A 25,859-nucleotide genomic window follows, 5' to 3' on the forward strand; every position below is an offset into this window, starting at 1 on the left:
AATATGAGCGAGTTTAAATAATCGCGCGCGGTAGAGCCTTGGCGGAGGAATACATGAACTCGTCAGTTTCCCGCCAAACAAGAGTCTCGAGCGCTCGTGGGCGGACGAGCGCTGCCTTTACTCGCACTTAATTCCGTGTTTCTGTGAGTGATTTGCTGTGTAGCGGCGCCCCACGCAGCCAGAGTGGCGGTGAAGTTGTTCCCCGAGGATGACGATGTTTCCTAGAGTAGGGGAGAAGCGGAGGATCGACGACATCGGCTTGGAGGACGAGGAAGCCATCGGGGGCCTGTGCAGGTATGGCCGCCCAGCTGTCACGTTTGAATCCCTCCCGCATATTCGCGGCGGAAGGCTGCCTGGAGGGTGCCCGGGGCTTGCTTTCAGGGGTGTGGAAGGTTGTCACGCAGCTCCTGTGTTCCTTGCCCCCTCAGTCACTGTTTCCCTGCGGTGTTTATCGTCAGCTGATTGTGGCCATGCCGGGCTTGGGATCAGCTGACGCCCCACCATATGGCTGCCGCCGCATTTCCCCCATTTTTTCGCCTCGCAGCGCCGCCTCAGCCACGCCGCCCATTTCTCCGGCCACCCCGCGTGTTCTTGCCGTTTTGCCGGAGCCGGTGGTGATGTCATAGTGCATACTCGTGCTAAATAAGTGTTTGTTTTCTTGAAACAGCTGATATTGACGTGATCAGCTGATGGTCGTCACATGGCGGTGCTCACCAGCAGGGCGGGGCCGCGCGGCAAATATGTTTAGAGAACCGACACACTACGCAGTTTCATGAAGTTTGTAATACGTTTTGGGGTTTTCATGAGCTTATAGGCCAATGGTGTTAGAATAAATGTGAATAGTGGGTGAAAAGTGTGGAACAGGCCAAGGAGATGGAGATGGGTGGCGACGGCGGAAATGGCATTGCGTGGGCGTCACCAGCGGGGAAGAGAACCCTTGCTGCCTGGCCGGGCACGGATGTAGGGCAATCATGGCCCCTCCCAGTGACGCGGACTGCAGGGCGCGTGCCTCCGGGCGGTGGAATGGCATTAGTATCGTGATTGAGGGAACAAAATAAGAGGTGGAATGCAGTGGAGCAACGGAAACGTGATGCAATTCATTGAAGGGTCGGGTGAAAAGATCGGATGTGTCGAAGTATGAATGGAATGTTGCCTTTGCCTCAATAATGTAACCCGGACGTGGCTGTAGGGCCTTACATTGATGCCTGGGGGACTGTATGTGTGTGTCACCTGACAGTATGCTGGCGCCACGTAGTAGATTTTCCCTGACGGCGGGTGAATGGGTGCACCGGATCTTTGGTAAATTACTACTCAAGGTCGTCTTTTTCGTAGAATTTTGCCATTTCACATCGTTGCATGAACTTTCAGGAATCATTATTTTGGGGGGGCGCTCATTTTTGTTCAGATAGTTTTATTGTTGCATGCTTCTGTAGAGCGATACTAATATATTGTTTTCTTCTTAAGGGTAATCTAGTGGGTATTAATAGGCTGATGGTTCTTCAATCACTTTATTGACAGGATGAATTTAACTTTGTATCATTAATCAAATCTTACCATAATATGCAGATTCAAACTAGTCAGCCACTGTCTTCGGTATCGTGCAGCAGTTCTTCCTTTCCTCACAGGTGTTAGATTCCGTGTGTAGTGATGGCATTTATTTCTTCTATAGATTGTTTTGTCTTGTTATGGTTTGATTATCTGCGTTGCTGTTTGCTTTCATTCATTTTACGGTATTTGTATCATCATTTCTTCTTTCTCCTTGCAGTCTTCTCATAGTTTTCCTTCCTTCCATCCTACGTCTTAACTTTCAGAACACTTTCAGGTCACCTTCAGAGTTCTTCAGATGGAACTTTCTCTTCCTTACTTCTTCGTGGTGCTGTTGTTAGGCTTGATTTGGAATTTTCTATAGTTGCTTGGCTCACATGATTAAATATTTACGAGTCCTTCACAAATATAACGAGTAGAAATGTTATGATAGCTTGTAATGACACGTGGCTGGCTAACTTACACACACACACACACACACACACATACACACCTGCCCAGGTATATAACGTGGCACCGCCCATCACGCCTTTCTTTCATTCCCTTCTCTCCTCCACACATCATGCTGCCACTCCTTTTCAACATCAGCCACGCCTCCACCTCTAAGCACACACACACACACACACACAGAGGCAAGTCAAGTCCTTATCCTCACTGCCATGATTTTCCTCATGTGATTCACTAACGATTGCAACATTGACTGACTGTAGGGTATATATGCCAGAGAGAGAGAGAGAGAGAGAGTCAGCTGATGAATGTCAACAGAACAGCATGGTCGATGTTTTCTTATCTCTACCGCATTTCCGAGGTCGAGCAGCTAGAGAGAGAGAGAGAGAATATGTACCTGTGCATCGTGTAGGCAACACCACGAAAGCCGTATTAGTGATTTATTTGCCCGTCTCATCCTTAGCAACACCTTTTCCGCTTCCTTCAGGAATTTTAACTTAACGGTACCCTGAGAAATTCATCGACTCGTTCTTCTATCCTGTGTTTGTCATTTTATTAATAGTTGTGGGACCTCACCCTCCCCGTTGGACGTTTAGATCCCCTACTTGTGTTATTAATTTTGGACTGGGTCTGGAGGCCACTGAAGGGGGGGGGGGCGGTAGGTGGGTAATGTTAGGCCTATTTTTATGGAGGGTGAGGAGGCATAGAGGGAGAGTACGGTAAACACACACACACACACACCATGGTTGTGAGCGTGTGATGGTAATCGTGGTGGTGGTGTTATTTTGTTTGGCGTCTGGTTTGGATTATTGTTAATTCAGATACTTTTACCTCTATTACTACTACTAAGTTGATTTTTGTTAATGGTGGGGAACGGTAGACGCTTAAATCATAAAACATATACGGACTTAGAAACCATACGATAGTGGTAGTAGTTAGGGTTATAGCCATTGTAATAATAGCAGTAGTAGTGTTTGTGGTGGTGGTGGTGAAGGAGAGTTTGAGGTCGTTTCCAAGTGTTACGTGTGCTTAGGTTTGTCGGCGTGATTGGCTGGTTGTCAGTACGACCACGTGGTCTCCCTCCTTCCCGTCTTCCTTTCCCTCCCTTCCAGCTGTTACGCGTCATTCTTGAACCGCCGCCGTCGTTGTTTGTCCAGAAGACACACACACACACACACACACACGTGAACGACCGAACGGACTAAGGAAGCGGATAGAAATATGTAAATAGTATGCTCATTCAAAGTTCCTCCTACAACCACCGTCATTATCGCCTTCCCCTTCCTTCATTCTCACACTTCCTCCTCCTGTGTGTACCTCACCTGCCTACTTATCTGCGTCCCCTGAGGGTGCATAGTATTTTTTCTTCTCACCTCGCTCATGAATGACTACTACTACTACTACAATCACTACCACCACTTCTTTTATTGTGACTAGTACTACTATTGCTTTTATTACTGTTACTTGTTAGAGCTATTATTGTTCTTTTTTTTATAACTAGATATTATATTTGTATATCACTCATTTCTCTATTATGGCGCCTTGCTTCCTTACTACTACTACTACTACTCGGATAACGGTGTAAGGGGGGGAGCTATTATTATTGTTATTTTTTTTTATATAACTAGATATTGTATTTGTATATCACCTATTTCTCTAGTATGGCCCCTTGCTTCCTTACTACTACTACTCGGATAACGGTGTAAGGGGGGGGGGGGAAGGTGACGGGAAGGGGAAGTGACTGGCGGGTGGTGTTGGACCGGCCGGCATGGGCGCAAGGTGGTGGTGGTGGTCGTGTTGTTGTGTGTAGCCTCCCTCCCTTTCTCCCTCCTTCACTGAACACTCACACGTCTGCCCCCCTTCCACCTCACTGTAAGACCACGTGGTTGGTTGTCATCCGTGGTCTCCTCGTGCCCTTTTCGCCTCCCTTTATTTCCCCCGGACTCTTTTGTTTTTGTGATTAGTAACTTACAACGCACATTCAGTATCTCACGTGACTTCTCCTCTCCCCCTTTTCTCCGATACGTATTTGCTGGCGAAGCGAAACTTTTTAAGAGCTGTACTGCTTCCATTGCCTTCATTCCTCGTTGTTATTCCTAGTGATCACCGTTATCGTTATCGCCAAATGAAAGGGCAACGTGAGCATCATTATCTTATATCTCAGTCAGCGCCGTCGCAGTGTTTTCATCAGTTGTCACCATAAATTACTGCCACCGTTCATAACTGTCGTTTACACTAGTCGGTTTTGTCAGTCATTTAGCTATTGCATACATATATTTTTACATTTATTATCCTCCTTTTCCTCCTCCTCCTACTACATACAACCACCACCACTACTACTACTACTACTCAGAAAATGGTAGGTTATTGGGTTTTGTTGACATACACACAGAGAGAGAGAGAGAGAGAGAGAGAGAGAGAGTCGAGGTGATGAGGACTGAAAGGTTAGAGAGGAACACGGAGGGAGGCAGGGAGAGAGGCGGACAGGCAGGCAGAGGCAGACACAAGGGGACGAGGAGGAGGACGGCGACAGAGAAGCAGGAGGGAAGGGAAGGGAAGACGGGGCGAGGCAGCGGAGGCAGCTAACCCCCTCCTCCCCTCCCTCCTCTCTCCCTTCCTTTCCTCTCCCTCTTCCTCGACGCTGACTCACATCCACCCACGGACTGAGGGATGCAACAAGTCGCCAGATAGTTTAACATTATTCCCCCGTCTACACCGCACAGCCCCGCCTCGCTCTGCCCTACCGTCTGTGTGTGTGTGTGTGTGTAATATTAGAGGGTAAACAAGACGGCCGGAAGAAGTAGGGATTTGAGGCCACGCAGGGGTAGAGGGGGTGACTGCAGTTGTGGTATTAGTGGGTGATGAGGATATCGTGATGCTGATTGTATAGTACTGTTTAGGGTACATCAGTGATAAAGAAAGGGGAGGGAGGGGTGAGGAGAGGCAGAAAATGTGAGTTGACATGGGTTTGAGGAATGTTATGAAAAAAAAGGGGGACGTGAGGAGGAAGGAGGGGGAGAAAGGGACTGACTGGGTTTGTGTTTTTAGGTGCTGAGACATTGGTGGGGAGGTAGTGATGGTGGTTTTGTTGTCAGGTTTAGAGGGGTGGGGGGCTAGTGTGTAGGTGGCGAAGGGTATGGGCAGGGGCTTGGGCATACCGGGTGATGGTGGTGGTATCCGAGGGCAGCAGGGGTTAGTGTTTCGAGTTGGCTGGGTGTCTGGCCGGGAAGGTAACGCTGAGAAAGTAATAAATTGGTAGTCTGGCTTGGTTGTTGAGTCAGTGCATCGGTTCATTAAGGGCATACTTTTGAGGTAGATGAACGGATTACTTCCTGGTTTAAATGTATACAACCTGCAGACATTTTAACTACTATTACTGGGCTACAGCTACCACATGCTGATCCTGCTATGCTCTCGTAATCAAAACACTAAACTGCCGTTCTTTTCCTTCATTGCGCATCACGCCAGTTCATCGACGCCATCAACAAAATTAGAACTGTATCGCGGTGGCTGTAATGTGGTCACGGTAGGCGGCAGTGTGCGGTGACATGGTAGGGTTGTAAGCTCTCCTCTTCCCCCTGCATCCAACCACATGAACTTGGTCGTAGGTCAGCACTCGGGCGTTTTCCTTCTCCTTTTCGCTGGTTTTAGTTTTAGTTTCACATTGGATTTGTTTTCTCCTCGTCGTCCTCAGCCTCCCCTCCTACACTCACAAAGTAAACAAACAAGCCAGCCCTTAGGTGTTGAAGTCTGCAGTTTGACACATTCTCTCTCTCTCTCTCTCTCTCTCGAATACACCATCTAAACATCTGTCAAATCGAAGTCTAACACGCAAACACCATGTAGCCAGACACTCAGGCAGGGAGACGGACAGACATGTGAAAGTATGTCGTTGACCCACTTAAGTGTGTCGATTCTTTTCATTTCTTTTCTTCCTTTATATATACAGACATGCAAGTAGACTAACGACGGACAGACAGACTGGCAGATAAGGGCGTGATGAAAACAGACAACCAGCAATACATACACAAAAATGTCGAAGGAATCACGAGCGTAATAAGGCGGGGAAGCTAGCCTAACTAATTTATGACCGAAAAAACTAGACTCACAAGAACACATGTAACAGACAGACAGACCAGACACGTGGGGGGAAAAAATATGGCTTCCCCGCATGGGGCTAAACGATCCAAGGTCACACACACACACACACACACACACACACACACACACACAATCCTGTCTGCTACCTAAGTCACAGGTGAATAGCTTTGGCTGCCTGTCCCGCCCAAATATGGAAAAGCCCATGGACCAACAACGACACACACACACACACACACACACACAGGCGAACGGATGTGCAGTAAAGACCGTCAGACATACACAGACTAGAGACCAGCAAACTATTCGTACAAACAAAACATACAGGCATAAACAAACGTGACATGCATGCAACCTAGCTATCAAAATATGGATTATATACAAAAACATTTTCAAACATCTTACCCATACATACATACGAAACAAGTGACGCACCTCGGCTAGACACACAAACAAATGAGTAGACATTGCACAAACAGACGTAAGTTATTATCCACACACTCAAAGTATACAGAAACAGCCAAACATAAACAGGCAAGATAAACACAGACGCAGAAGCCACGTGGAGATAAACAAATGTGAACGTCGACAGGTGTGTGTGTGTGTGTGTGTGTGTAAAAAGATGTAAAGAGAAAGTCGTGATGTCACTGAACTGTCACAAGATGCGTAGTTACCTGTGTGTGTGTACGCCATGAGGTGACAACGTAGCAACGGTGTTATGATATACGCAATCGCTGGACAGCCTGGCAACCACACACACACACACACGTGATTAAGCAGCACTACACACGCCATCAGGCACGCAACAGACTGAGTGACCGAACACACACACACACACACACACACAGAGTAGGTGACGGAATTAACTTACTGCTAATTATTATCATTATTACTATTATCATCACAGTCTTACTTCAGTGAATAAAATGTAATAGAAACAAGAGGAACACTTGGTCGAAGAGGAATAGAGTGAAGGATTTAGTGGTGGAATGTGTGGTATGCAGCATTGTTGGAGGGAGACGGGGAGAGTTTAGTTGTAATGAGATAATGTGGAGGTGGAGGGGATGGGGGTGAGGATGATGTGGTCTTACTACAGCGGTGGAGTGTGGTAGGCGAGGAGGGTGAGTGATGTGGGTATTGGGATGAAGGTGGAAGAATGGAGGGATGGGATGCTGGAGGTGAAGGAGGTGTTGTCTTGGTGGAGAAGAGAATGGAAAAGGGTAGAGTGATGAAGTGAAAAGGTGAAGGAGAGAGAGAGAGAGAGAGAGAGAGAGAGAGAGAGATCAAGGTGTGAAAGTGGAGGGATGGAGGGGGATAATAAGTGATTTGGCTGGTGGATGACTGGGTGGAGGGAGGACAATGCCTTCATATATCTGACAAGGAGGGTCTCATTGAAGGAGGAAAGTGGTACGAGGCTGTTGGTGAAGGAGAAGGAGGTCGTGGTGGTGGTGGTGGAGACACGTGACAGGATGGAGAGGGGCAACGGGTACGACGTGACTGAGGGAGTTGCAAGTAATAATAATAATGATAAATCATAAATGATTAAAGAAAATACATGTCGGTCGTGTAGTGACATGATTGAAACTTGTAGGTAACTGCACTTTTTTTTTTCTTGCACGTTAATGATTCAAGAACACATGTCAGTCGTGTGATAACAATGAAGATAATGATTCGTGGTAAGAATAGTGACGTAAATTATGAGCATTGTTTTTAAAATATGGTTTGGTGAAGATAAATGCTTTCTGCGCGTCCCCAAACATTGTAAATCTCGTATAACAACAACAATAATATGAATTTTATATGACGGAGATGAACACCGCCGCCACGCGCAGCTACAGCGTATGCTCCCAACTTTACCTTACGAAGTTACGAAAAATAATATTGCCCCTTATATGATTTGTTCCCTATCACCAATGCCGGTACAGCAAAAGAAAAAGAAAAAAACAGCCCAACTGCACTCATTTCCTAAACACTACGACAGCAAAACACTTGAAGCTAAAACAACTCTTGCATTACCATTTTTTTTATACCACCTTGCCAGCTACGTTCACTTGTTGATGGTAATAGCGGTGAAGACGAGGCGGGGGAGAGCTCACGCCTTCCTTCCCTCAGCTGTTGTGTACTAGGCTATGTCCTTGTTAGGAATGGAGGGGGATACTGAGGAAGGGAGGGAGGGAATGGAGAACTGTGAGAGAATATGATTTGAAGGCTGTGGGTGACTCCTTATGAGGTCATAGTGGGTAGTTGAGAGAGAGAGAGAGAGAGAGAGAGAGAGAGAGAGCTGGCGGGCATTGGGAACCTTTCTGTGTGTGTGGAGGTACGTTACAATGCCTTTTAGAATTACATAGCTGGAGGGAATGGTTCGAGAGTAGAGAAGAATAGAGGTAAAATAAGGAACGGAGGAGGTTGTGTTTGTGTGTGGTGCTGGGTGTTGTGATCCTCTATTGAGAGAGAGAGAGAGAGAGAGAGAGAGAGTTGGGTAAAACGTGGGAACGAACATGTTGAGAAGTAAAGGGGAAGGAAGGAGCTGGGAAGGGGTAAGACAAGAAGCAAATATTTACTGTCAACAGCGAACTACTACCACCACCACCACCACCACCATATGCACTATCAAAGTCAGACGGACAATTAAGTCATAAAAAAGTGTAAGTGCGTATAATCAAGCTGTCAAATCACATCGTTCTACCCGTCACTCTTGTTCTTCCTCGTCCTCCTCATATGTCCTCAAGAACCTGTCCTTGCTCTTAGTCACCCCAACCTGTGCAGTTTCTCTCTCTCTCTCTCTCTCTCTCTCTCTCTCTCTCTCTCTCTCTGACAGGTCTACGTGCGGAAATGAACATAGGCTGTGTGTGTCAGAGAGAGAGAGAGAGGCGAGGAGGAGGAGGAAAAGGGTACTGATGGTGGTGTTGGGTTCAGTATTAAAGGTGCAGCCTCCTTTCTTCCCTCCCTCCTCTCCTTCCTTCCTCCCCTCTCTCCACCTCTCTTTCCTTCCCTCTCTTCCTCCTCCTATCATTCCCTGTTTCCCTTCCTCTTATTTTTTTTATTTCACCTTGTTCCTTACGCTTTTCTACCCACCTATAGTCTCTCACCTCTCTCTCTCTCTCTCTCTCTCTCTCTCTCTCTCTCTCTCTCTCTCTCTCTCTCTCAGTAGCAGCAGCATCTTCTAACAGCTGGCAATCGACCTAGACTAACCTTGCCCCTTATTTTTTTCTCCCTTTTCCTCCCATTTTTCTTTCTTCCTCAGGCTAGCACTGCGGTTCCACATACTAGCACGCACACCTTCCCCCTGGCACTCCCTCTTCCCCCTTTCCGGCCTCTCTCTCCCTCCTTACCTCCTTCCCTTGCCCCCTCCCCTCTCTCTCCCCTCACATTCATCCCCTCGCCTTCCTTCTCCCTTCCTCTCATAACGCAAGAGCACCAGTTCCTTGCGTCATCCTCCTCTCCTCCTCCCTCTCTTCTTTTCTCTCCCTGTTTTCCCTTTCTCTTGTGTTGTTTAAGGTCCTTTGTTTTTATTCCATGAGAGAGAGAGAGAGAGAGAGAGAGAGAGAGAGAGAGAGAGAGAGAGAGATGTGTTAAATTGATGTGTGGTAATCTGCTTTCAGCGAGGATGAGTGTGTGTGTGTGTGTTTTGTCAGGCCGTGTAGACTAAACGAGGGAGAGGATCAGGGTGGTAGAGGAGGAGGGGAAGGAGGAGAATGACGCACACATGACGTCATCAATAGTGGTGGTGAATATATATTTTTATGTACGTATACGTATGTGTGTGTGTACGTTTGTATGTATAAGGGAGTAACGTAGAGCAGCATCACCTGTACGGGATGAGTCATTTGTGTGTGTGTGTGTGTGTGTGTGTGTGTGTGTGTGAGACCATATAAGGACAAGACACGCAGGAGCAACAGCAGCAGCAGGCGGTGGTCAGAATAGTCGGGTGGTCGGTCGGTCAGTGCCTCGCCCGATAGTCGAAGTGGGGTCCGTCCGCCTACGCAAGAGAGAATTAATGGAATGTATTTTTTTGTAGTAGTAGTAGTATAGCATGTGATAATGTCTACAAAAGGATGAGAGTTCAGTGGGTGGTGGTGGTTGTTGTCCCCCCTCCTTCTCCCTCTCCTCCTTACTATAACACTACCACTCCTTACTTGAGAACGACCTTGCCCCACCCTCCTCCTCCTTCCTCGCTGTGCCTCCTCTTCCTGCACTCATGACAACAACATAAGTACCACCTCCAACAACGACAACAACAAGAAAAGTTTTAATGTTCATTTTCATAAAGTATATTTTATTCGTTATTTCTTTCCGCGTTAAGAATTTCTTCCCTTCCACCTCTTTTATCACTGCTTCCCTCCCCTCTCCGTTCTTTATCTCGTATGTTTCCTTCCCCTCTTCTCTTCCCTCGCTCACCTCCCCTCTTTCTCTTTGTCCTCTTTCTCCGGTCCCCTCTTGCTTCCCCTTCCTATTTATATTTTTCCCTCTTTTCTCCCCTTTCCTCCTCAGTTTGCCTCCCCTTCTTCATCAGCTTTCCTCCTCCCTCTTTCGTCTTTTCCCCTCGTGTCTTTCATCTCCGCTTCTCATGTCCCTCTCCCTTTCCCATTTTCCCCTTCCCTCTCACTCTCTGATAATGGCCTTAGTCGCTCTCTCCCCTCTTCTCCCCTTCGTCCAAGTCCTCCTCCCCTTACTATTTTTCTTCTTTCATCTTCCTCCTCTGTCTTTTTATTCTCTCGTCTCTGGTTCTGCCCCGTCCTCTTCCTCCTCCTCCTCGCCCTCCTCTTCGAGTTATGTAACCCGTATCTAGCGGAGCAACAGGGTGACGTAATCTCTTCCTCTTCCTCTTCTTCCTCCTGCCGCTGCTGATGCCATTAGGTAAGGACTCCTTCCTCCTCCTCTCTTTGTTTTCCTTACTCCGAATTTTCCTCCTCCTTCCCTTTCCCTCCGCTTTCAGATTTTTTACTTCCACTTTCGCACGCGTTTCCCTGTTCTTGTTTCTGTAATTTTGTCAGTCTTCATTCCCTTTATTCACGTCTACTATTACTACTACTACTACTATTGTTGCAACTAATCCTACTTCTACCCATATTTAAATGAAGGAATAGCGTGATCCCCCCTACACACACACACACACACACACACACACACACACACACACACACACACATTTGTACACTAATAATGCATCTATGTTAAACATGTAAATTTTCAGCCTCTGGCTGCACACCATATGAATAAACTGTATTATTATTATTATTATTATTATTATTATTATTACACACACACACACACACACACACACACACACACACACACACACACACTTTGAATTTAAGGTAATCGTTTGTTTAGGCATTCTTTTTTTCCTCATTATTACCATTATCAATCAGCAACATTTCCCTTCCACTTTTCCTCTCTCTCTCTCTCTCTCTCTCTCTCTCTCTCTCTCTCCAAACCGTTATAGCCTGTGTGCAGTTTGGTATGTGTGGACACCCTACGGGGCCCCCTTGCGTGTGTGTGTGTGTGTGTCCAGGTGAGGGTGTGGTCAAAATTGATGTAAGTGGTATTCGTTGGGTCAAGTGGTGTGTGTGTGTGTGTGTGTGGAATCCTTAACCGCCCCCAGACTGGCTCTTGTGCCCCGAAGGTTTGAGGGAGGAGGAGTGGGGGGGAGGACTTGCATATTTGGCATACCTCAGCCCGGGTTGCAGGGTAGGGTAGCCCGCTAACCACCACCACCACCTTCACACGCAGACACACAATGACACTTGTGCTGTGACTATTTCATTCGAAGATTATTTACGTAGTAGTGGTAGTGGCAGTAATTATTTAGTAGAAACGATTATAATGTTAGTGCAAATAAGAACAACAATAATAATAATGATAATGAAGAAAATTATATATAACGGGTTTCTTCGGTCAGATATAGGCCATGTCCGAGTATTATATTACCCGTCGTAACCCGAGAGAGAGAGAGAGAGAGAGAGAGAGAGAGAGAGAGAGAGAGAGAGAGAGAGAGAAGGGGGGGGGGGGGGCTGGAGAGCTGACACCACCACCACCCAGCGTCGCACACCTTCTCTTGCGGGTCACTGACTGGCGCCTTTAGTCACCTTGAAGGGGGGTGATGACTTCAATGTCCAGTCATCGTAGTAGTAGTAGTAGTGGCGGTGGTGGTGGTGCCAATAACGTCGACAATAATAATAGTATCGTAAAGGCGGAAAAGAGTTGACTGCGTGCATTATTTTCCGCGTAATACACACACACACACACACACTCTCTCTCTCTCTCTCTCTCTCTCTCTCTCTCTCTCTCTCTCTCTCTCTCTCTCTCTCTCTCTCTCTCTCTCGCCTGATTGGTCCGACCACACCACACCTGAGCAGCCATTGGTGGATAGGTGAGCAGGTGGTGGCGGGAGGCAGGTGGGTGGGTGGCCAGGAAGGTGGTGCGTAGCTTGAGGGAGGTGAAAGAGAAGAGGTGGTGGGTGATTGGGGACAGGTGGTGGTGGTGGTGGTGTAGGCCTTTAAAGTGATTGGTAGAGGGAGAAGAGACAGGTGATGAGCGGGGGGGGGGGGGGGTAGGTGGTAATAGTAGTAGTAAGCAGGCAGGTGGTGCGTAGCTTGAGGGAGGTGGAAGAGAAGTGGTGGTGGTGTTGGCCTTAAGATGATTCGAGAAAGAAGAGACAGGTGATGAAGGGGGTCGATGGTGATGGTGGTGGTAGTGGAGGGCATTATGATGATTGGTGGAGGGACAGGTGGTGTGGAAGGTGGAGGGAGTGGATTGTTAGTGGAAGGAGGGGACGGAGTGAAAAAAAAATGACAAGAGGTGAGGGAGAGTGGGATGACAGGTGGCGTGGAGAGGTGTATTATTATTATTATTATTATTATTATTATTATTATTATTATTACTGAAGTTATGAATATTTACAGTTTTACATCTTAAGCGTCATCGGAAGGAAAATGTTTATTAGGTTTACATAATGGATAATATTGAACTCTTAAATCATTCACTCGTATTAACACTTACGAGAATGTTAAGACGTTTGATAAGACTGCTTCCTCGTGGACGTATTTTTTTATAGATTTTTTTTACATGATAGTGACAAGGAACGTATAAAAAATAGTGCTTGAGAAACGTGGGAGAGGCAGGTGAAAGGAGTTAAGCAGGAGGGGAGATAGAAGGTTTATCATTCACCTTGCACCGGGTCGTAGTGGTGGTGAAGGTGGTGGAGAGATGATCCTGGGAGACGTGATGGTGGTGGGGGTTTACACTTCTCAGCTGGGACCACAGAAGGGAGGAGGAGGAGGAAGAGGAAGAGCGAGTAAAGAGATGACAGCTGACCATTTGTTTCCCTTGTTACTACACGTGTTTGTACCTCCTCCTCTTCCTCTTCCTTCTTCCTCCTCCTCCTGTCTCATCGCAGCATCTTGACAGTTAATTTTGCGTCGCGAAGGATGTAAATTCCACTTTTTTTTTCTTCTACTTCGTCTTCTTCATCTTCTTGGCCTTCTTCACTACCACCGCCACCACCACCTACACAACACAGTCTTCTCCTCCTCCTCCTTCCCCACCATGACCAGGCATTTACGGGACGTTGGTTGGAATGCACTTCACACCTGTAACACACACACACACACATTATCTTACGTAGCTTGTTAGAATCTTCCGGGAAAACAACAGGTGAGAGAGAGAGAGAGAGAGAGAGAGAGAGAGAGAGAGAGAGAGAGAGAGAGAGAGCAGGTGTTGGGCTTAGAAAATAAGTCATTCATTAAATTTGAACCTTATCTGATAAGATTCTCTCTCTCTCTCTCTCTCTCTCTCTCTCTCTCACCTGGCGGCCCTATTTGATTGGTTAGCGAGAAGCGTGAGAACAAAACGTGATTGGAGGGCAAGCTATCAGGTTATTACTGTGTGTGTGTGTGTGTGTGTGTGTGTGTGTGTGTGTGTGTGTGAAAGGAAGACGTTACGTGCGTGTTTTCCGTGTGCATGATGGAGAGGAGAAAAGGCCGGGAGAGAGAAGGAAGAGTCTGGAAAAGTAGGTAGGTCGGTGGAGGGAGGAAAGGAAAGAAGGGGAGGGATGTAAGAGAGGGGGGAGAGAAAAGACGTTGAGTGCGTGTGTGTGTTGCTAGGGGGGAGAGGGGGAGAAGAGAAGAGGAAGAGAAGACGAGGAGGAGCCTGGAGGAGGAAGAGGAGGCGAGTTGTTTCTGGGGTCGCCGAGTACGGTTCTATTATCCACTGCTCCCTACCTCCCTCCTCGCTCCCTCCGCCCCAGTCCAGCCCTTGAAATGTTGAGACTCCCCACCTTCCCTCCCTCCCTCCAACCCTCCTCCGCCTGTCTCTCCCTCCTTCCTCTCCTTCACGCAACACACTGTTCTCTCAAGTCACTTCGGGGAGACTTGACCACGTGTGTTTTGTTTTGGTCTTGTTAGTGTGTGTGTGTGTGTGTGTCATTAAGTTTACTGTTTTCCCCTGTCTCACACACACACACACACACACACACACACACACACACACACCTGCGTTTCATTTCACGGTTTCCCTTCATTCTATCCACTCTCTCTCTCTCTCTCTCTCTCTCTCTCTCTCTCTCTCTCTCTCATATGGCGATGTGGGTGGTTAGGTACCTTTGAGTGATTTGCGTTTTTGTGTTGTGTATGTGGCATTATAATATGGATATGTGTATGTGGGTGGATGTATAGACGTTTGGGTTGGTTGGATTGGTCGAGACTTAGCGCGGTAGGTTGGACTGGAGGCTCGACGTGTTATGATGGAGTGGTCGACGGGTGACGTGATAGGGCAATGGTTTCACGACTGTACTACGAGTGAAGATGGGTCGATAAGCGTGTGGGTGTGGGTGTTGTGAAGGTGAATGGGGGGAAGCGTAAGGGTTAGGGAGCTGTGTGTGTGTGTGTGTGTGTGTGTGTGTGTGTGTGTGTGTAAGCGGGGTGACGGAGTACGCGAGCGCTCCATCTTAGTAACGCGCCACGGAGTTGCCCAGCTGGGCCAAACGCACGCGCGTGCGTGCGTGTGCGTGTGTGTGTTGGATTTTTATTACTATGGAGCTTAATAAAAGTGTAAGCCGGTTTTCGTCTTTACAACAGCTACTAAGGACACCGGTATTTACCTTCACACATTATTATAACGCTGAATAATAGTGATTAGTATTAGCAATGCTGGTGGTGATGGTGGGGGATGATGGTCATGAACTTGATATTGATAGCGGGTTTTAACTTTCCTTAGGGTTGTTAATTCATGCGTTAATGGCTCGTTGCTCACCCATGTAAACTTGGTAACATGAATGCAGATGATTTAGATCTATATTTTATATTTGCCCGTTTGAAGGTAGTCGATCTGCCATAATAGATTGTTGATTTTACCATATTCACAATTATCCGTGGGGTGAACTTGATCGTTATTTGTCATATAATTTCCTTTTCTCATTTCGGCTGTAGGAGAGGCAGTAGTGAAGTCTTACAAAATACTAAGAAAATATGATTGTATAACCAACGTTCGTTACTAAAGCTATGGGTTGTTTGTTGTCTTGCTTAGAAGCCAAACCAGAGAGAGAGAGAGAGAGAGAGAGAGAGAGAGAGTAGAGTAGTAGTGTTATGAAGCCCGACAGACAGATTGCATGAGCTGAATGTATTAGTTACAAAGTAGCTTATGAATGAGTAAGTGGATTGGCTTCAACACCCACACTTTCCGGACACTCGCATATTGCACCTGTTTGTATACACGAGGGAGGATAACACACACACACACACACACACACACACACACGGGATTCATTCACTTATGTTTCCTATGTATACAAAGTTTTACAATATGTATCCATTCAGGGTAGGTGGGTTTAGATATAGACAGTAATGTTTTATCCTTCATTAATAAGCAAATAAAGTATATTAAAGTTTGGTTTTTGGACATAAACAATATACCTTCCCCCTGTATATCCTTCCCACGATTCATTTAAGAGGGTTGGAATATCAAGACACCTCAAGAGCCTAAACTTGATTCTTCCATCATATTTTCTTTTTATAGGGGAAGCATGTGGGTATCTTTCTGCCCTTGACCTTGTTCCTCAGAAATGAATAGATAGGATAAGTTTATTAATAATTAGCCCATATTCATGTATTCTGTTCTTTACCTCAGACTGAGCGGACGACCCGTATCTCCCAAGACGGCGATGGAGCAGGAGAAACGCATCCGGCGGGAGATCGCCAACAGCAATGAGCGGCGGCGCATGCAGAGCATCAACGCGGGCTTCGCCTCCCTCAAGACGCTGCTGCCCCATCACGAGGGGGAGAAGCTGAGCAAGGTGAGGGAGGACGTGGTGCTGGTGGTGGTGAGAACGATGGTTTTTATGTTGGTTAAAGGTGCTCATAATCAAGGTTAGGGCGTCATGCTGGCAATGGTAATGATTCACAATATGTAAAGGTTAGTTGTTTAGTTGTATTGGTGGTGGTGAAGGTGATGCAATGTCGACGGAAGGTGAAGGGAAATCAATTATGTTAAGACGTCATGCAGATGATGATGGTGATGATTTGATGTCAAAACATATAGGCAAATCAACAAGATGTAAAAAGAGCACAATGTAGTGTATGGAGATTGGAGATTATTCCAATTGTCTTTAAAATGTTTTGGCAGACACGCGATTGCAGAAAGGGAGTAGTGCTGTTGATGATGGTGATTGTACTCTCAATATCTTAAGAACGCATAGACAGAACACCAAGATGAAAGTCCTGTAACAGTGATGGCGATAATCATAATGTAGTCAGATATAGGTGGGCCAGCAAGGTGTGGACCCCTGTTGATAGTGGTATCAAGTCGTCTGAAGGTGTGTGCATTAGACCGACCGGTCGTGGGTGTCGTGGAAGGGGTGAGAGGGTTCGCTAACATGATGGATGACATTACGGCTGAGAAAGGTTGAGGCAATGGAGGTGGTGGTGGTGGTTATGCAATGTTTCTTCCGTGTAGTTATTGCAAGGCGAGTACAGGAAAGACAGGGTACTACTAATGAGAGGAGGTTGGTCTCGGTGATTGGCCGCATACAGGATGTTCCAGCTACATGGGCAAAATTCTAAGCAAGGAGTAGAGGAACTGGTGGCGGTGGTGTTGAGTAACGACGATAGAAAGTAGTGGTGGTGCTGGTAATGTTATGCCAAGGCCCAGATAAATCTATACTGTTTATCAATTATTCAGTAACCTACTCTTGCTTAGTTTAGTGCTGTTAGGGTTTCTTTTGATTTTTGAGATTTCTTCTGATTTTGACATATATGGTTATTTATTTTGAATGTAATTCTCTCTCTCTCTCTCTCTCTCTCTCTCTCTCTCTCTCTCTCTCTCTCATATGCAATTCGTATCCAAATAGCGCCCCCTACCTCGCCTCTTCAGTCACCCTTGCGATACAAGAGAGTAACAGCTGGTGAACTAGGAGGGAGGGGAGGAGACATCGTTGAACAGCTGATGCTATTATACATCTGCACGACTCAAAGCGGCACGCAGCGAGTCACAACACCCAATTCAAACATCACTTGCGACAGCACACGACTCAAGTGCTGTTGAGATAATGTGAGCGGATATCCAGTTTGTCATCTTTCTAAAAGCTAATGTTCTTATCTCAGAGCTTCCGTTGATAGTATGCAATGAGGTTACACGAAAAAAAGATGCGTACTGGTTGTTGGTTTGGAAAGGCGTGTGATAATACTCGTAACTTTGGGTGGATAAAAGATATATGTATATGATTTGTAGACAGCGCTATTTGTAGAATGGAGAAAGTTTTGTCGGTCACGTCTGTCGTCTCGCGCCTCTTCCTCCTACTACACCTTCATTCATGCCGTGACCTTTGAGACTGAATGATATCCATTGTTTATACATTTGCCTCAAGTAGGTTGCTGAATCACCTGGAGAGAGAGAGAGAGTCAGCTGTTCGTGTGCGTGATCCGTGTATGTGCTCTCACGTCACGAATACAAGTGTGTGTGTGTGTGTGTGGTTATACTAAGATGTCAGTCAGCCAGGGCGGTAGAAAGTTTCACAACGTGGTGTGTGTAAGGTGATTCACCTGTGTAATTTCTTACTTGATTGCGTCTTAACAGTATTGAATCGAGCATGGTGTGTGTGTGTGTGTGTTGGGGGGGGGGGGGGCGTGTGATGAATGGTGTAGGTGTAGACTGACAGGGTGGTGTGAGAGGGTGTGTGGCGGAGTGGCTGGCTGGTTGGGTGGCGGGAACGCATCAGCTGACTGGGGGTGTGGAGCGGCCGTGTGGCGGGCTGAGGCGGTCGCCGACGACGCCGTATGCCGGCATTCGCTTATATGGGTAGTCTCGGTTTTCTTACGCTTCTTACAACTTTTAAGAAAGTAAGGGTACATAAGTCCTCCATAAGTATTGCGGGAAGGATAGAAAGTAATGTGGTGGTGACAGGTGGTGTCTGGTGGTCAAGGGCACGGCAGTCGGTAAAGCGGCATTAGCGTACAGGGACAGCTGATTCCGTTGTCATGGCTACGATCGACCGGCTGAGCGTAGCCTCGCCCCGCCCCGCCCCGCACCACACCGCACCCTGCCCGCGCGCGCCGGCCGCTTATGTCCACCTCTACTGAAGATTATCAGCAGCGTATTTGTGCGTGTTAAGCAGTATTTTAGGTCGGTGTTGTCAGATGAATAGGTAGGACGGAGACTTGGGGCAACGCACGCCGTCCTTAGTGGTGTGTAGCTTTGGAATGGTGCAAGCGGCGGCGCTGAGCTGGCGGCTCCCCACGTGGCGGGGCGGGGGCCGGGGCGAGGCTAGCGGCGACCATGTGGCGCGCATTTCAGGACCCCGCACCGGCCGCTGCATTGTACACACGCACGCAGTCATACACGCACACACACACACACATCTACACCTGCATTGTTTGGCCCGCCCTGGTGCCTGATCCATCTCCAAATAACAGTGGATTAGTCAGCAGAGGCGGACCAGCGAGGTGGACGGAAGGGCCGTGAGAGCATCGGCAGCAGCAGCCGCCGTCTTGTAGGTCTGTTTTGACGGGCGGCTCCCACGTGACCCGCCGCCAGCCAGCTGATGCCTCGCCGCGCCGACACTCGTCCTCCGCCGCCAACTCCATCACCGCCACCGTGAAAAGGGCGCGAAAATGCCGGGCGGCTGGCTGGTCTGAAGGCAGGCATTTGTCAGCCATATAGCCGTGCCGTTGTCTTCCTAGGTAGCGTCTGTCAAGCAAGAAAGGAAGGGGGGCTGTCCGGAAGACGCGAGGGGGTGGGGTTAGGCTTGCCACCCATCTATTTGGAGGAGGAGTGGCAAGGGCAGGGCATGGGGGGCATCGTGGGACGGACTTGTTGCCGGGTGGGATATGGCTGGGCAGGGCTAGTTACATAAGGCCGTGCGTGACGCTATCTCGGAGACGCGGCACCACAATGCTACCAGACTAGCATTGTTATTTTCAATGGCAAAAACACAACAGCTGTAGTAAGACCCAGAGCTTACCTATCGTCTCAAACTGGTGTGTGTGTGTGTGTGTTTACGCAGTTTTAGGAACTATCGCGTTGTCACCTTATCTTAATTCAAAATCCACATTTTTACATCTAGAGAAATCCAATTCGCTATATGTCTGATAAAGTTGTCAACACATGAAATGCCACAAATGTGTTGTTGAACAAAAGCAGAATCATACACTGTAGGCAACTGAAGGCATTGTTGGTGAACCCAGTCGACAAAGCAAGCTTGCATTCTACCTCGGCGTGCCCAAGGCGGCTGGCAAGGCAGGCAGGCTGGGAGGCTGTCCAATTTTCTGCATTGCGACCGGCGCCTAGGTCAGTCACTTAGTCCAGCTGCTCACAATTCACAGTTACCAAGTTAGCGTAAACACAGTTTTTTCCTCTCACCACTACGCTCACAGACGTCAACCGCAGAGTCCATCCCGTCACCATAACAGGATGAAAATAAGAGAAGTTATTAATACCCCTCAGAACAGCGTGTTGCCACTGCCCTGGGGGAAGGAGGCAGAGGAGGGAGGGAAGGGGAGTGGTCGTAGTAATGGTTTCTAGTCGCTAGGGAGAGAGCCAAGGGGGCAAGGAGAAGACGGCGGGTGGAGGAATCTGAAGCACGTGAGCTGTTTAGACCGTAAGCAAGGTTTCTAGGGCGCTGGCTGGGGCGGGGATGGCCCAGGGTTGTGCTGGCCGGACGTGAAAATGCCTGTTATGCCTCCCCCCCCCCATTCCCCGTCTTATCTGTGTTAGATGAGGCAGTACCTAGTCAGCGTTGATGCTTGACTGACTAACCATCCGCATACTATTACTACTACTGCCACTACTTCTACTACTGTCACCACTGCAGCAAGATGATATAAACAACGGCACTTACAGCAGCAGCATCAACAGTAGTAGTAGTAATAGTAATGGTAGTAGTAGTAGTAGTAGTAGTAGTAGTAGTAGTAGTAGGAAGTCTTATCAGAGAATGGTTGGTCATTCACACCATGACGTTAACTCGTCACATCCTTGGTTCTCTCTCTCTCTCTCTAGTGAAGGCTGCGGCAAGGAACAGGAAGAGGACAGGGAGACAGGTAGGGGAGAAAAGAGGCTACACAAAATAATGAGAGGAGTTAGGAGTAGCTGGTCACTCGCTCACGGGTTGGCAACTCACTCCTCCCATTGCCCCTCTGAGCTGCGCGTTCAACACTAATACGCAATAGATCCTTGAGAAGTATACCCACGACAAACACTCATGCATTATTACAATGTTATTAATCCTCTGCCAGCCGTATGTATGTATGCGTACCCACAAATCCACATGTATACACCCCAGCGCTACACATTCACGCGACACTGGCCCCTATAACCTTCGCTCCCCCCATTCCTCCTCCAATCCCTCCTCGCTTCACTACCGCCCGTCCCTCCTGCCCTCCCTTCTGTTACCTCCGTCCCGTCCCTTCCCATCCTCCCTCCCGTCCCGTCCCGTCCCTCGTTACCTCCCGTCCCATCCCTTCCTCCCTCCTCCGCCCGTCCCGTCTCAGGGCCCTCCCGTCCGTTCCTCCCTTCCGCCCTCCCTCCAGTGGCGGCGGCGGGCGGTTTCAAGGTCAAAAGTACGATGTCTGGCGCTCTCTCAGTCTCCTGCCTTGTCTAGGTCGGGTGGGGGGCGGGGGGGGGTACGTGTCGAGAGAGAGAGAGAGAGAGAGAGAAAGGTGGTATTCGCATGCCTTACCTATCTTTATCTTCGCCAGCCCCACCACATCACAGCCACCACCATTATTGTTTGGTTTTCTTTCATGTTTCGTTTCTCTTTCCTCCTCATCCGCTTCCTCGTCAACGGCGTTTTTTTCCCCCCCTTCTTTGATAGCTTGTTACTACGGGAGGTTTTGTAGGTATGTGTTATCATTATTTTCTTTGTGTATAGATATTCAATTTTTTTTTATTGAATTGTGCTGGCAGGCTGGCGTGTTTTATTTAGTATTGCTTCTTTTAGTCTCGATTCACTTCATTTATTCACGGACTTTCCTTACTTACTTAAAAGGTAATCGGTATTTTGTGTAGCACGGCTTTCTAGTGTTTGTGTGTGTGTGTGTGTGTGTGTGTGTGTGTACTATCAACACCAGTTAGTCTTTCTGTTTAGTGATGGAATTATTGAAACCCGGATGATGGCGTGTCAGGTGTTCGGGAATGACAGAACAAAGGTGAGAGGATGAGGCCCGGTAGTGGATGAAGATAGTAACAACAATAGTAGTAGTAGTAGTAGTGGTTGTGGTGGTAATTATATAAGTGTCTTTCGAGGAAGTTCTGTGTGTGTGTGTGTGTGAGGGCGTGGGACTTAGTTTTTGCCCTCACCAAGGTCATTGTTACTCCAGCAGCCGTGGGAAGAGAGAGAGAGAGAGAGAGAGAGGATGTTAGGTAGGTGGGTGGCATTGTCCGCAGTGAAGAAGTAAGATCTAGTTTCTCTCTGTCTCTCTCTCCAACCCTTTATCAGTCATTCTTCCTCTTCCTCATCTCTCTTTGCTTCAGTGATTTCCTCCTCCTCCCTCTGCCCCTCCTTCCTCCGTCATTTCCTCCTCCCCATTTCCTCGCTTCCTCCAGCTACACTACAACCGCCGCCACCTGTTCACGTTCCTCCCCCCAACCCCCATTTTCCCTCCCTCTTCCCTCCCATGGTTTTGAGTTCCTCCCCCTTCCTCATTTCCCACTTCCCCTTCCACTTCGTGTCGCCATCTGCCTCACCCCCTGCCTCCCGCTCCCTCTCCCTCCCATCCTCCCACCTGCTCTTCTTTCTCAGCCTTTATTTATCTTCCTCCTTTCATTCATACAAAAATTAGTGGTTTACACTTGGTGCCTTTCCTCCCCACCTGTTCATCCTTCTTTCCGCCTTCTTCCTCTTCCTCCTTCGCTTAGATAATTTTCGTTTGTTTATCTTCCCTTGTATACACCTGTTCTGCCGAGCCCCCGACTCACACCTTGTCACACACACACACACACATTATTTTTCTTGTGTAATCTAAATGTGTGCAATATTTATTTAGAGTGAACAGGTATCATTATCATGTTATTCTACTATTATTACTACTACACTATCGCCACCGCCTCTGCTGTTGCTGTTATTTTTGCGATTTTTTCCTCTTTTGGGGGGTGGGGCGGTGACAGGATGGGACGCTGACTTGTTTGTTTATCTTTTAGGGGTGATAGTTGTGGGGGTGTTGGCGGCAGTGGTGGTGGTGGTGACAGCAACGGTTGGTGACAGTACCTTTAAACGTTGGGCGTCTAAAAGCCATAGTGTGGCGTCTGGCGGCGGCGAGCTGTGTGTGTGTGTGTGTGTGTGAGAGAGAGAGAGAGAGAGAGAGAGAGAGAGAGAGAAGTGTGTGTGTGTGGGGGGGTCACGGGCGGGCGGATCAAAGGTCATGGGGTCACTGCTCGGGCCCAGCCAGTGTGTGACCCGGAGATAACACACACACACACACACACACACACACATCTATTCTTTTCCTATATATCTGTAGTCACCTCTCTTCAATCGTGTAACAGTTTAATTGACAAAGCCGTGTAGTGTTTGCACCTATCCACCTTTATGTTTCTCTCTCTCTCTCTCTCTCTCTCTCTCTCTCTCTCTCTCTCTCTCTCTCTCTCTCTCTCTCTCTCTCGTATGAATCTGTCTCCTCGTACATTTACTTTTCCTAATTCAGAACCAATTTTTTGCTCGTCTACTTTCTCATTTTTATTATTATTATTATTATTATTGTTATTATTATTATTGTTGTTGTTGTTATTGTTATTATTGTTGTTAATGTTAAAAAGCCATTAGAAAAAAAAATAGCATACATTTATATTACGTCGTTATTCTTACCTATTTAGGGACATCACATCGGCATAGAAAGTAGGGAACGATTAATTCAGTGTGTGTGTGTGTGTGTGTGTGTTTTTCATCGTCTGCGTCAATACATTTCTCTTCCATTCATACATTCCTCTGGCTGACTGACCGCTATTTTACCCGCCAAGGTTGTGTGTGTGTGTGTGTGTGTCGTTCACCGCGTCCAAGTAGGTACGCCACTGGATTTTTTTGTTTGTTTCGTATTAGTTAAGGAAGCAGCAAGTTGGGATAATAATAATGATGATGGTGATGATGCGGTGTTGGCGGTGGTATCGGTGAAGGGGGGGTAGCTAAAGAGGCAGTGTGATCGCGTTGTTGCCTGGCTGGTGGTGGGTGGCTGGCGGATTCTGGTGGTGGTGGTATGGCAACAGTGCCCGGTGGAGGAACAGTGGAAGAGCATGGGCATTGCGTTGGGGCGGTGGTGGTGGGCGTTGCATTTCCTTGTGTAAATATTCCAGTCAGTAATACGCTACCCCAGTCACCGTCACCACTCCCAGAGCTGAGGACACGGGAAATAATGGGACAAGGGCGTAGTATTAATTCTTTAGGTAAGTACTTTTTTTCGAGAGGAGAAAGAGGAAGGAAGAGACGAAGGGGAAACCAGTTGGCAGGTGCAGCAACTTTTTCCTTCATTCGTTTCAATCTTGCATAGTTAGTGGTGATGTGCTCATTACGGTGACAGGCAGTGCTTATTGCGGCGGCGGCGATGGTGGTCCGAGGTAGTTCAACTAATCTTCACAAGCCACCTTAAGGGCGAAACGATGAAAGGAAGCGAACCCGGTGCTCATTGAAAAGTCTTTGGTCAAGGCAAGGTGATGTGCGAGCTTATGGGCAAATTCTGTCAAACTTATTTAGTTTTACATAAGTGTGTCGCTTTCAGAGATGATTATACGATAAATTGAAGATAAGTGTTCTAATCCACCTACACGATTTCTGGTTGCAAGAATTTTTAGCGTATATAAATGGGTGCATGATATGCTGGGTCATGCTGGATGACGCGGCAGACTACCAGGCGTGGGAGTAGCCGCGAGAGGCACTGGCTGACTGTTGAGGTAGGGCAGGGCGAGAGCGGGTGGATGGGGTTGTATATAGTAGTGCCAGTCAAAACAGTTTGTGGGATTATAATTGCGGCGGTCTGGAAAAGTTTGAAAGTGACTTGTACGTGTGCATGCGTTCTCGATTTTTCTCTTCCCAGCTGACTGACTTGTTTATTGTTGCCTATTTTGCTCCATGAATTTCGAATTTGTAACTAGAAGGCTATCCACCTCTTAAGAGATAAAGAGATGTTTAGGTTAATTGGTGGCTTATTGGATTACTTTTGTAAGGTCGTGAATTTGGTTAACTAGATTAAAGGATAACCTCGAACAAAAATTGTCTCACTCGTTTTCCTGGATCATCGGTGTTGGCTAGTCTCGGAACAACAGATCAGACATTGTAGGAAGATTCCATATAATTCAAAGCCACATAACCACAGAACGCAGGGAAGACGTAGAGTAGATGAAGACCGCCAGACTCAAGGGACACAGAAAGTAGAGCAATGCCATTAAGCGTCTGAGTGAAGGCGGGTGGGGCAGGATAGGGTATAATAGTATCAGCTGTTGGTCTGTCTGGCCCCACCCACGCACTCAGCACGATGTGAATGAGACCAAGGCTGGGAAGGAGGTCATCACGAGACTGTATAATAGGATGGTGCCTCATGATACACGGTTCTTGGTTGAGGAACCCCTTTGAAATACTTGACTGTATCCCCTTATTCTCCTCCTCCTCTCTTACTTCCCTTTCTTTTCTTCCTCCTCCTCCTCCTCCTCCTCCTCTACCTTCCCTTCCTCTTCAACGCACACCCACCTGTTCCTCTCCTGACACGGAACTACTTATCCTAGGTACTCTCCCTTCCCCATATGTTCCCTCCTCCCTCACTGCTTATTATACAAACACCTGGAGCGTGTATTATGGCGGTGTATGAGAGGTAGGGTGTGGGGAGGGAGGAGGAGGGGGGGTTGTCAGGATGACCTTCAGACTCATCACGTATGATTACTACAAAGCTTCTTTACTGGTCTGTGTGTGTGTGTGGGGGGGGGGGGGGGGGTCATGGCGATAGAGGCGAATGTGGTGTGGAATGATTCGGTGTAGTGTTCGTTAGTGATACATTGATGTGGTTTACGGTGAGGAAGGAGCGTGCAGGGATGTGACGTCTTGTGGTGCGGTGTGGCGAAAGCTCAAGCGACGGGGCAACGAACGGCCGTGGAAAAGTTTAAGTAATACATATGTTTCTGAATACCTGGAGGGCGTGCTTGGGATTAAGTGTTTTGGCGCGCTGTGCAAGTGCTGGAGGGAGGGCAGTGGAGGTGAACAGAAGGTCGTGAGGGTCGTTTATGCTGTGGAGATAAAGTTAAGAGAAATGTTGAGTTTGTCAGATGATTGGTGTTTGGTGATTATGTTAAGTGTGTGTGTGTGT

The 25,859-nt window shown here is 47.6% G+C and overlaps 1 protein-coding gene and 1 long non-coding RNA gene across 2 annotated transcripts in view; one reads left to right on the forward strand and one right to left on the reverse strand.

Annotated features, from left to right (window-relative positions):
* Positions 1-73: 73 nt before the first annotated feature.
* Positions 74-25,859, forward strand: part of LOC126998508 (helix-loop-helix protein 11-like) — a 36,219-nt gene continuing 10,433 nt past the window's right edge. The window contains exons 1-2 of the mRNA XM_050860259.1: positions 74-294; positions 16,216-16,381. Coding sequence (XP_050716216.1) covers positions 209-294; positions 16,216-16,381 — 252 coding nt within the window. The 5' untranslated portion in view covers positions 74-208. The remainder of the gene's footprint in view (positions 295-16,215; positions 16,382-25,859) is intronic.
* Positions 12,098-25,469, reverse strand: LOC126998512 (uncharacterized). Its single transcript, XR_007752905.1, has 3 exons — positions 19,731-25,469; positions 16,211-16,399; positions 12,098-13,682 (listed from the first exon to the last, which is right to left on the reverse strand). It is a non-coding gene; the product is annotated as an uncharacterized LOC126998512 (long non-coding RNA).

Source organism: Eriocheir sinensis, chromosome 14, assembly GCF_024679095.1.
Source record: "Eriocheir sinensis breed Jianghai 21 chromosome 14, ASM2467909v1, whole genome shotgun sequence".
Lineage (NCBI taxonomy): Eukaryota > Metazoa > Arthropoda > Malacostraca > Decapoda > Varunidae > Eriocheir > Eriocheir sinensis.